This window comes from Carettochelys insculpta, chromosome 14, assembly GCF_033958435.1.
Source record: "Carettochelys insculpta isolate YL-2023 chromosome 14, ASM3395843v1, whole genome shotgun sequence".
Taxonomy (NCBI): domain Eukaryota; kingdom Metazoa; phylum Chordata; order Testudines; family Carettochelyidae; genus Carettochelys; species Carettochelys insculpta.
The window spans coordinates 2,357,682-2,370,752 of record NC_134150.1 but is presented as its reverse complement, the minus strand read 5'-3'; the positions used below and the strand labels follow the sequence as shown (position 1 = coordinate 2,370,752).

Below are 13,071 nucleotides of genomic sequence, written 5' to 3'. Positions count from 1 at the left end.
TTCCCACATTTACTGGGCAATCTATGCTTCTGGGTCAGATATTTCCTGGATGAGAGATAGTATTTAAAGCTTCTCCTTGACTGATTTAGGTGCATGTTTCCAGCTTTTGCAAGGGAATCTTCTGTGTGAGAAGCAACACACAGGTCTTTCGGCACCCCTAAGGAGATGGAGTTTCAGAACAAAGAGGCAATTACTGGTAGAGTACAGTTCACAGCTGCCAGAGGGGAGGTAGATTACACCATGTGGATATATGGATGGGGATGAGCAAGAAAGAAGAGAGAACGTGTTTAACCTTTGTAAGCCTGCAGTTAAAAATTCTCGATTCTATCTATAGCCCCCCAGAGAGTCTTCAGTTAGTTGCTGACTTACCAGGAATAAGCGTAGCCTGCGGAGAGGGCTGCGACACCACAAGACAGCTCAGTGAGTCACAGTAAGCCATAACCCGGCAGCTCCCTGACTGAGAAACCAGGAAGGCCTTCTCCAAGTGGTATTTGTGCTGGCTCTGACTGGAGGAAAGACAGCCTGGGAAACAGGAGCGGGAGCTGCCAGGTTGCTGAGAGGCGCTAGTGCTGTGCTGGGCCATCAGTGCTTTCAGCTCCTGAAAAGGAGGAGGACAGCTTTACTACTCCCTTGTGGTTGTCATTCAGTGGGCTGTGTATTAGGGCTAGTCTACACCAGAAGCTCTGCAGCTGTGCCGCTGTAGTGCGTCTGGTGAAGATGTTCTTTGTGGATGGGACAGAACTCTCTTGTTGGCATGACAAACCCACCTCTCCCACCAGTGAAGTGCTTTTCACGCTGGTGACTAGGTGGGTGTCATTTACGCCACTCTGTCGGGTGGCTTTTTCACATCCCTGAGTGACATGGATTCATCTGAAGTTAGTTGTTGTGTAGACCTGCCCTTCATTTCTGCTTGCAGACACAGGACTCTTGACAAGCTTCACATGCAGGGGTGTGGGAACATAGGCTGTCCCATGACAGCGAAAGCAACTGTCCTCCATTTCCAGGTTATTACTGGGATGCTAGATTTCTAGTTCACTATCACTACAACAGAAAATGGCAGACTGCTCCAACAAGATCGCTTGTCATCTTGAGTCAAAATTCATGACAACAGGTATTAGAACCAGTAAGAACAGAAGACCCAGAGGCAACACACAAAGTCCAATCGTTATCAAGGCAACATTCGTTAGAACAGGACAACTCACCAAGTACTAAACGCAGCACATATTTAACATAAGCCCCCTAAAAACAAAAAGACACTTAGAACCATTTTCAAGAGTTTCTAGAACATGGCATGAGGCAAGGTGAGGAAGCCATACCACAGTTCTGGCCCTGAGGTTTGGGGCGCACCTCCCCACAAGAGCAAGGTGAGCCGACGCTGGCACTCCAGCCCCGCGGCTAGTCTCCCAACCTCAGTCCCTCTGTGTGACTGGAGCATGAGTGCCAGCTTTACATTGAGGAGACGGGAGGGAGGAAAGCAATGGGGAACCAGTACTAAAGCCCCTGCCTGGCCAACTCTGCATGGAAGGAGACAGGAGGGTGGGGGAAGATATAGGTGGGTGCACTACCATTCCCTCTTGCCCCCTTGCCGGGCGAACAGCAGCTCATTCCATTACTCACACTGACTAGGAATCACAGCCAATGGGAATGGTGGGTGCAGTGCCTACAACACACAGCCACCTTTGCCCACCCAGCAGCTGTGCCAGTTAAGTGTCCGAATCCCTCTCCCCTCCTATACCTTACCTACTCTGCCCAGACCCTGCACCCTTAGCTCCCTCCTGCATCCAATCTCCCACCCAGACTCCTCAGCCCACCACACTCCTCTGCACCCCTTTCTGCACACTGAACCCCTCATTTCTGGCTCCACTCCAGAGCCTGGGCGCTCCCCACAAAAATCTACTCTCTCTGGGCCACCATAGTTAATCCAGCTTTAGGGTGAAGCCCAGAGCTTTGGTGACCCTGTCCCCATGGGGCTAGAGTGTGAGGGGAACCCTGGCACCCCGAGGTGCATTAATGCAGTGTCTCTTTCCGAGCTTCTCTGTTGGGGGCCTGGTCAGTGAGGGTTTGGGGCTTTTGAGGGCATATTTTGGCTTCTTGCTTGCGCATGGCCCTGACCCTGACCCTGACTGATTTTGCTGGGGGTCAGTGGCTCCCAGCCCTGACCCATAAGAGTTGTCAACCACCTAAAAAGGGCGTTACACGGAGGAGAGAGAACAATTATTCTTCTTAGTCTCTGAAAATAGGACAAGAAGCAATGGGCTCACATTGCAGTAAGAAAGGTTTAGATTGGACAATAGAAAAAATTTCCTGTCAGGGTAGTTACTTATTGTAATAAATTGCCAGAGTGCTCGTAGAATCTGAGTAATAGAATCATAGAAGAGTAGGACTGGAAGGGACCTCAAGAGGCCATCGAGTCCAGCCCCCTCCCTCATGGCAGGACCAAGTACTTTCTAGACCATCCCTGAAAGCCATCTATCTAACCTCGTCTTAAATAGCTCCAGTGATGGAGATTCTACCACCTCCCTTGGCAATTCGTTCCAGTGTTTGATCACCCTGACAGTTAGGAACTTCTTCCTAATGTCCAACCTGAACCTCCCCTGCTGCAATTTAAGTCCATTGCCTCTTGTTCTATCCTCAGAGGCACGGAAGAACAAGTTCCCTCCCTCTGCCTTATGACACCCTTTTAGATACCTGAAAACTGCTATCATGTCCCCCCTCAATCTTCTCTTTTCCAAACTAAACAAGCCCAATTCTTTCAGCCTTTCTTCATAGGTCATGTTCTCTAGACCTTTGATCATTCTCGTTGCTCTTCTCTGGACCCTCTCCAATTTCTCCACATCCTTCCTGAACTGCGGTGCCCAGAACTGGACACAATACTCCAGCTGAGGCCTAACCAGCGCAGAGTAGAGCAGGAGAATGACTTCTCGTGTCTTGTTCACAACACACCTGTTAATGCATCCTAGAATCATGTTTGCTTTTTTTGCAACAGCATCACACTGTTGACTCATATTTAGCTTGTGGTCCACTATAACCCCTAGATCCCTTTCTGCTGTACTCATTCCTAGGCAGTCCTTTCCCATTCTGTATGTGCAACACTGATTGTTCCTTCCTAAGTGGAGCACTTTGCATTTGTCCTTATTAAACTTCAACCTATTTACCTCAGCCCATTTCTCCAGTTTATCCAGATCCTTTTGAATTATGACCCTATCCTCCAAAGAAGTTGCAACCCCTCCCAGCTTGGTATCATCAGCAAACTTAATAAGTGTACTTTCTATGTCAATATCTAAATCGTTAATGAAGATATTGAACAAAACCAGTCCTAAAACAGACCCCTGTGGAACCCCACTAGTTATACTTTTCCAGCAGGATTGAAAACCATTAATAACTACTCTCTGGGTATGGTTATCCAGCCAGTTGTTCACCCACCTTATAGTAGCCCCATCTAAGTTGTATTTGTGTAGTTTATTGATAAGTATATAATGTGAGACCGTGTCAAATGCTTTACTGAAGTCTAGGTATACCATATCCACCGCTTCTCCCTTATCCACAAGGCTTGTTATTCTATCAAAGAAAGCTATTAGATTGGTTTGACATGATCTGTTTTTAACAAAACCATGCTGGCTGGTTTAACAAAACCTTACCACCTTCCAATTGCTTGCAGATGATTTCTTTAATAACCTGCTCCATTATCTTTCCTGGCACAGAAGTTAAGCTGACTGGCCTGTAGTTTCCCGGGTTATTCTTGTTCCCCTTTTTATAAATGGGTACTATATTGCCCTTTTCCAGTCTTCTGGAATCTCTCCCGTCTCCCATGATTTTCCAAAAATGATTGCTAAAGGCTCAGAGTCATTGGAGATATTTAAGAACAAGTTAGATAAACATCTGACAGGGTAGATATAGATGGTGCCTGGTCCTGCTGTGAGGGCAGGGAACTTAACCTGAAGACCTCTCAAGGTCCCTCCCAGTTCTAGTATTTGATGATTCTCTGATTCCCCACCCTGCCATAAGGAATGAAAATCCTTGGTCTGAATGAGAGAGACCTCACAGGAATCCACCACCATGAAGACAGGTCAGTTCCTTTCATCTACACTACAGTTGGGTCTTTATAATCCTAGCCAGCAGACATTACAGGGACGGTTCACTTTTGTAAGAATCCAAGCTTTGTTCACTTTCTCCAAAACGTCCAGAACAGAGACTGACCTTTAATCCAACAAAGGAAGAGCCACTTTCACTTTACTGAAAGACAAAGCCGCAGACAGTGTGTTACTATAATAGAAGATCACCCACAAGAGGTGAGGGAATGGCAATTTGGAACACTGTAATGCTGAGAAGCATTCTCCTCAAATGCTTATAACCTAACCCAAAGTCATGACCAGCAGTATCAATCCCATGATGCTATACTATGATATCGATATTTACAAAGACCTAAGCACAGCTTGGGTAACTTAAGATACATTCTGAATACAGTATATTGTTTGCAAAACAATTAAGCACTACAGAAATGAAATTATAAATGCAATATACCCAAGCTCCTACTGTATGCCTAAACTAGCTTTAATAATGTACCAACTTATCTAGCTCAAACCAGAACTAGTCAACAGCAACAGTTCTAAAAAGACACACATTAATCAATTCCTATTTTCTTCTAATTTATAAGTTATCTCAAGCCAAAAAAGCTTTAGAAAAGCATTTTAGAGCTTAAAAATAGACTTCACTTCACATCTTCCAGAAGCCTTCGTTGGTTTGCCTCAAAATCTTTCCATATTCAACCCCAGCATGTGCTCAAGTGTGTGATGTTTCAGGGAGATTGGCGTAGCAATAGGCAAAGACAGAAGGATTTGGGGCAGGAAACTGGGTTGTAACTATGTTAATAAAAGAAAGGTTAGTTTCACAGCCTTACCTAGCAAGAGCAGCGCATCTCAGAGAAAAGGGGCAGGTAATTAAAAACCCCACAAAACAAAGTGACAAGTTTTCAACACACAGACTTTACTCAAAAGTCTCATCAGTTAACCATATTTAAAACCAGGGAAGACAATGCCACCATGAAGGAGAGGGAACTAGAAATATTTCCCACAATAACAGACTATCACTTTTCCTATCACATGAGTTCAATGATATTATTTACTTCCCACCCTGTAATCTCATCCATAAATTGCTTCTTTTCTTCAATAGGACAAACAACATGAAACAAAATAACAGGGACAAGTTTCAGAGGTAGCAGTGTTAGTCTGTTTCAGCAAAAAAGTTCTGTGGCACCTTAAAATACCAACACATTTATTTGGGCATAAGGGTGACATAAGCTTCATTTGGATATAAAGTTTGTCAGATGTGTGGGTTTGATGGGTTCCAGCCCACAAGTTTATGCCCAAATTAATGTGTTAGTCTTTAAGAAGCCATGAACCTGAGAGTTCCCCCAAGAATAGGCAGGCATAAAAGCACAAAACATGGCTTAGCTCAGCCCTCCTCTCAATGCACACTCCTGCCCACTGCCTTTTAGTTTCAGCTTTGCTGCTCCTACTCTTAGCAAACACCCCCTCACATGGAAACAGAATGTAAAGGCAATTCCTGCTCAGCAGTGCGCTAAAGTGGTGGCATCATAATAGTCCATGAGGCAGGAAATCAACACCCACCAACAAATGAAACTGACCATAAAAGTTCTGTCAAATGCACAGGCTGAAAATGTTCAAACATAAATAAAACCAGGCGACATGTCCTTTTAACTGGGCTCCCATCGATCTGTTACATATGAGATGCCTCAACTGGACAATAATCCTTGTCGCATACTTCGGCTACAGGAGAACATTTATACTCACACGTAGCAAGATCTGCATTAGGCCACATACTCAGTTAATGTAAGTAACAAGCCATGCACTTATACCCATAGAACAGGGCAGAAGATTCAGTCCTAAGAGGGCCAAAATGTGTTTTTAATTAAAAAGGGAATCGGGGGTAATTTTAAGTCTACATACCACTCCAATCAGTCACCAGCACTTCCACTGTGCAAACCTATTGACATTAATGATGAAAACCAGAATAAGGGCCTTATGTTGTAATGACCAGACTGGGTTTTTCGAAGGGATCCAGAGGAATTAGGTTCCCAAATCTCTCAATTTTCATTGAGATTTGGGCATCCAATTCCGATTCCAGTCCCTGAAAATCCCATCTTTAGCAATCCACACTTTATTTCTTAAGTGTCTTCTTGATGCATCCAGCATGGCTCAATGGGAACATAAGCTCACCTTTGTGGCATGATTTCTGACCTTTATTGTCTTTCCATCAGTTTCTCTTTCCACCACCTTTTTTCTCTCTGCAGCAGCTCCATTCCCTGCTGTGTGCTCCCACTTTGCAACCCCTTTGCAGAAATGTTCCATCAAATAGTTGATGATATACTGAAGTGTCATCACCGGGCTTAGAAGTAATAGACCTATGTGATAAATGGGGGCAGAGAATTCACACTTCTCAGAGCTACTGTTGCAGTCTCTGTTTGCAGACCAAGGAGGATAGCACTGCATCAGTTCATATTTAGTTCACTGATGGAAGTGGCTCTCTGCCATCTAGAAACTTTCAGCAGAAAGTTTTAAAACCTCAGATCTCAAATCTGTCATGTAGGCGCAATACATATTCCCACATGGTTGGCAACTGACACGGTTTTAGATGTACATAAGTAAGATGCTGTAAAATCTGTATATTGTAAAATCTGCATACTGTGCATTGTTTGTGGGATCTACCCTTGCTACAGAACTGTACTCTACATTTTAAATTTTCATTAAAAAGATTCCACATATTTCTAGCCCATTCAATTACTACAGGAATTCTGAAAATAACTGAAGCAAAATCATCTTTGTGAGCGTGAAACAGCTTGAGAAGTGTGAGTTGCCACATTCATCTCAAAGGAGTTAATGCTCTGAAATCTTTCAATGACAAGTGTTAACATTAATTATTTAAGTGCTATTTTAGCACCAGTAAACGAATAATATGCTTACTTCCACACTATCAAATACAGACTTCCTGATTTACAAATGAAACAACTGTTGCACAATTTTTAGTCTGCTTCAGAATACAGCAAGAATTCAGGGTCCTTACTAAAGAATTTTCAGCTGGCTACAGAGAACATGGGGCAATGCATTTAAGACAGCTTTTTATTACTGTAAATGAACAAGCAGATAATTTACTTCTAATGAGAACTGCATAAAGTTTTATTTTATATATAGTTGTTAAATTACAATAAAACAAGTAAATATTGTACACTGTCATATTTACTTGTTTTGTACCAACTATATTTCCCCCAAGAAACTTCCACGAAGTTAGAGAATTTTTATTATTGCATATATTCATCATACTTTAAAAAGATCCATGCAGCTTTTATATTTATATTATAATTTTAAAAGCTTAATTACTTCAGTTTTTAATGCCATTTAGACATGTTCAAGTGTTCAGTAACACCCTTCTTATTACAGTATAAGTTGCATGTTCCACTACAGAACCTCAAATGAAACATGGCACTCTTATTCCATATACTCATAGTATAAGGCCAAGGAACCACACAGGACTCCCATTCTGAATTTTCCTCCTGAAGTTAATTTGTCAGTGATGTTTACAATCTGAATAAAGCAAAAGACAAATATATACTGCACATTAGTGTTGGAGTGGAATTTTAGGTACTTTGATGCCATAGTGATAAATACAGTATAAATACTAACACATGGCTTGAGTATGTGAAGTAATTAATCTGTATAATATTTCTGATATTTATCCTATTGGCTTAGTTTCTATGCTTCATCAATGTAAAAATTCAACAGAATTGCAAAAAGATATAGCACTGTGTAATCTAGAGATTTACTGCAACAATGATTTTCCTTTATCAGTGTCCTCTCATTAGTTCAGATGTGACATACAATTTGAGATAGGAATTAATCTAATTAATTTGTGAAGCCTTTTGTTATGGTCATGTTGACAGACTGTAGCACAGCAGGTAGTCCTAATCCCCACAGACAAGAGGAGTATAAAGCAGAAAAAATTCAAGAAGTAAAAGCACAAAAATAAAAATGAAACTAAGTGGAAAGCAGAATAAAATACTTGCATCTCGTGATACAATAATAAATGGTTTGACAAAGGAAAAGTTTATAAGGAGGCTTGGAAGGATTGGATTTTTCAAAGGATACGTTAGTATATATTGATTTCACAGTACCTACAAACTGAAAATATTTCCACTGATAATCAAAACAAAGATACAAAAACTAAGTATTGCTTGACAACTTCTTGATTTAAAAACATACATACTTTATATTTTAACATTTGATGTTGGCAATTCATTTTTTAAAATTTTTGACTGTCAGACATATTGACTGATCCTAAATTTCCCACTATGGTGAAAATATAAATAGATAAAAATTGAAAACAATGTTTTAAAGTAAACACTGATAGTTGCAATTTTAAACAAAATAAAAAAATTAAACTCTGACAAGCCTAGTAACAAGGAAACAGCAGTAGTGAAAGGTACCAGAGAGCACAAAAGCTGAAAGTCTCAAAAGAACATTCCCACTCTCTTCAGGAAACTAAAAAAGCCTTTTCAGAAACAACAGTTTCTGCAAGTTATAAGATCTCAGAATGTTACACAACTTCAGGCTAAAGCTGGAAAGGAACAGATCCCTAGGCATATCTCTGCAGCCAAGAGCTTGCTCTCCCTAATTCTGCCATCTATGAGTACCAGGACACTAACATCTGGAACAGTGTTTTCACCCGCAAGCAGCCTACCACCAATAAACAGGACATATTGTGATGATACCAGAAGAGAGTGTGCTGACCTCTTGACCTGGGCTCAGCAAAGTTGGAAGAACCTATAGGACACCACTCAAAAGGAATCTGGTCTATTAGAACCCCTTATACTAAAAACAAACTAGAAAGTTATGTCAGAAAAATAAAATGCTCACCACAAGCATTCGCTTTGGTGGTTACACTAAGTAATAACATGCAAGCTCAGAATTAAACATTTGGTTACAATTAGTGAAGAATTTTACTTGCAACAAACCTTAAATATCAATGAATTACGAAGCGATGAAAGTGGAAGCTGTGTGTTTGTAATGATAAAATATTGTACCTTGTTTCTGTCTTCTTGGAAGAACTATACAAGCTCTTACAGACTAAACATTAAAAAAGGGTAAGAACGGATGTTAGATAGGAACATACAGGCTTACTACCTTGGCCAAAACTTTTCCAAGCTTTCCTACAATGTGAAGTCAATGGATAAGTATCAGTAGTTTTACTCCGACTGTACTGAAGTCCGTCTTTAAAACTATCACGAAAGGTTTATCTAACCAATATTTAGATTCTCAGTGGCTGCTGGGTGTAACAGAATAAAGCTGAATGGGGAGAGCTGTAACAGCAGCAACCAGAAAGCCTGGAGCTCAATGGCGTAGCAATCAAATATCTCAGAAGCACTGGAAACTAGTGCTCTGTGCCATTTTTGTGTCTATAGTACCCAAGTCATCCCTGATGCTCAGGATTCACTTTATGAGCGCTCATCAGTTAATTCTAAACCTGTGAGGGGCAGTTTGCCAACATAGCACATTCCCTCAGGAGAGGGCAGTCACATCATGAGATGGGCTGGAGTGCCCATCATCAATGGGCAGCAGTTGAACTTACCTGGACTTGCTTGCGAAGTTTACTGCATTCATCAGTCAACACCTGCAGCTGGAGACGGCTCTGTGCCGATTCCAACTCTGCCTGTCTCCGCAACTTCTGCTCCCTTTCTAAAGAACTGAAGAGAGGGGAATTAAAGAAATAATAATCGTGACCGGAGATAACTTAGGATGTTCTTCTGGATTACAGCTCTATCACCAGTGTAGAGTAAAACACAGACGTGCTCAGGAAATTTAACAGCTTCAGTAAATCCCACTTAGTGGGCTTGCACGCTCTATTTCCTTAATTTGCTTCCTGGCCATTAGCAGGTGGCCAAGATGTTTTTGCATAAACAGCTCTCTCATCTTTATCCCCCTCCTAACAATTCACTGCAGGTGAACAGCAAAGGACCCTTAATTACATTCTCAGTCATGTGTAACAGTAATTATGACTTTTTCTCCAGTGGCTCACCAGGATTGTTCTGCTGCTTTTCTAAAAACAGACGAGCCCTTGCCATCAATCCCAAAATAAAAATGTGCATATGGAAGAAGGAGATTCTTGAGATTTTCTATGTAAAGGTTCAACAGGCACTGAAAATAAACAAGCCTACAATACAGCCAGACACTGACTTGTAATAATTCCTGGGAGCCACAGGTCCTTTCTTCTATTACAAGTCACCCTAATACGACACACAATTTCCATATTGAAAGGTAATCCGTAACACTGGCACGCACAAGCAAGACACCACATAGTTCCAGGGAGCATAGTTGACAAAATGCCTAGCTAAGAGTCAGGCTGCATGAAATCAGTTTTCTTTCTTAGGCACGCCCATGTGGAAGACAGGGGGTACATGTGAGGTGTACGTTCCATACCTTTTCATGCGCTCCTGTTCACTGGTGTCCAGTGCCTTCACAGTCCGGGCATACAGGACCACAACGTCAGAGCGCTTTGCCTTCTTATTGCACTAAAATAGTAGTATCAGTTTATTGCAGACAATTAACTTTCAATTCAAACCCAAATTAAACACTTCCACTTTATTAAATATGTTGAAAACTCCCTTCAAATGTTGCTAAACATATGATCATTAAAGCCTCAATGAGGACTGCTATTTTGAAGCTTTATACCTGATTTCCTAAAACAGCATCCATCAAAATTTTGGGGAGTAAAGGCACTTTGAAGTGCCCGCAGCTACACGGCATGCCACCACTTAGAAGTTTGACACTTCAAAGTTGCCTAAGGGGAGAATTAGCCTAAGTAAGTGCCACATATTCACCACAGCACTTCATTAGTAATTTCCCATCACCCTGATTAACATGCCCCCTTTGAAGTTGGAGGCAACTGTAGCCAAGCCCTGTGTGTGGAATAGCAAAGGCCTTAAGTTGCTTCCCTAGTTGCCACTAGCAGGCACTAGATTGTGAAGCTGTAATAGTAACTGCATTCAAAACACCTTTTCTACAAAGCCATATATACAGCAATTATGTGCAAATCAGTTAAAGAATACAGTAACTGGGAAGGGAGAGAAAGAGCCTTAGGGCTAGCTAACAGCTCCTCTTTTGAGCAACAGACCTATCCCAGAAGTTTCTCAAGTGGCTATGTCACTAGAGGACACTCACCAACCAGCCATAGGGATCCTTACAGATCCTCACACCAACATACATAATGCATGGCTAGAATGTTTAGCAGAAAGACAACAGACACCAAAAATCTTATTACTCAGAATATCCACCACTATGTTTCCTGGAGCATCTCTCCTCCTCCCTTTGAAAGAGAAGTATGTGACAGAAAGAATGAGTAATCACGGAAGTTTAAGAACAGAAGTCTAAGTCTGACGAATGCTGACAAAGAACTTTGTTCCGAAAAAAGTCACACAGATTTGACAAGGATGAGAAGCGAGAGACAGAAAGGCCCAAAATCTAATTTGAACAATGAATCCTTTTGTTTAACTATGGTCTACAACACCAGACTCTCCCTCAGTAGGCATCCCACTCAAAAGCAAACAAATTGGCCAAAACTACAGTAGACCCCAGACTTACATGGGGGTTGTGTTCTCACAATCGCCGCATGAGTCAAATTTCCCATGCAACTAGGGGGAGCCAGGAAAATGATGAGGACACCAGCCCTGGTCAGTTTCCTGGCTCCAGTGAGAAGAGGGAAGCCCAGGACCAGGGGGCACCCTGGCTCTCCTCTGCTTGCAGAGCCAGGAAACTGACAGGGACCAGTGCCCTCGTCAGTTTCCCCACTCTCTGCTGCCTCCCGACAGAAGCAGGAAACCTTGCCTGTCGGCGGTAGCAGCCGAGTTGCTTCTGCTCCTGTCAGGGCCACATCTCAGCTGCCACCCTGAAGGAGCAGGGAAACCTCTCCTGTCACCGGCAGCAGCCCGGTCGCTGCCACTCCTGTCAGGGGCAACAGTTGCATTAACCCAAGACACTATCTCAGAGGTTTACTGTAGATGATAGCTCAGGTGTCTGCATCCTGAGGCTCTTTAAGAACTTCCTTGTGGCTCCTAATGCTATAATTGCAAAGTAAAAAAAAACACCCTCCTGATTATTTTCGATAAATGGCGAATGTCCTGCAGTAAACATGCATCACATTACAAATCATTGTGCGCGTGCCATTCTTAAAATAGGGGGTTACAAAAAGTATGGCTTGACATTATTAAAGACCATCTCATATTCACATGCATTGCAACTCTTGAATTATTGAGTTTACTGAATTTAAAAAAAAGGCTCTTCTTGCTATTTTGGTTGCTGACCCTGATAGCTTTTCCATTTGAGCGCTATTGAATCCTGGGGACCTTAGGTAAAAAGGTCAGAAAGCGATGGCTGGCTTGTTGTATTGTAAATTGAACACAATTTACTGCATCATCTAAAAAAAATTTTAACAAATAGTAAGAGTGACACTATGTTTCAAAGAAGTGCAGCTAACACTAAGGGAACTTTAACACCCTAATCCTCCCTCCCCTCCACAACTTCATAGCTTGTAAAAACCTGAAGACATTGGGAAGACCAGAAATGAATGGCTAAATGATCCACCCTGATTCCCAATTGCACATAACTTCACTCAGGTGCAATAAAAGTCTGCCACTGGCCCATGCCAGCTACTCAGGGTAAGGTGCCATTTAATTGCGGTGTAGATTTTTGTAGTTAGGTTGCAGCCCAGGCTCTAGGACCATGCAAGATGAGCAGGTACCAGAGACAAGAATGCAGCCAAATCCCAAATTTATATGCCACAATTAGATGCCTCTTAGCCTGCTTCCCCCCAGCCCGAGTCATCTGGTATGGGCCTACCACAGGTTTCTTATAGCAGCATAGACATGCTCTTAAGTTACATCTACTTTGAAAACATCATAGCAGTTCAGCTGCAGCACTTCAATGTAGACACGAACTATGCTGATGGGAAATAATTCCCTTCCCAAAAAGGTGGTAGGTAGATTGGTGTAGGAATCTGTCTATTAAT

General features: G+C 42.1%; 1 protein-coding gene across 2 annotated transcripts in view; it reads right to left on the bottom strand.

Moving 5' to 3' along the window:
• The window catches only part of RFWD3 (ring finger and WD repeat domain 3), a 32,035-nt gene that overhangs the window by 8,755 nt on the left and 10,209 nt on the right, over positions 1-13,071 (bottom strand). For both annotated transcript variants that reach the window (XM_075008613.1, XM_075008614.1), the window contains exons 6-8: positions 10,488-10,579; positions 9,640-9,754; positions 370-598 (exon numbers count right to left, since the gene is read on the bottom strand). In XM_075008613.1, the coding sequence (XP_074864714.1) occupies positions 370-598; positions 9,640-9,754; positions 10,488-10,579 (436 nt within the window). The remainder of the gene's footprint in view (positions 1-369; positions 599-9,639; positions 9,755-10,487; positions 10,580-13,071) is intronic.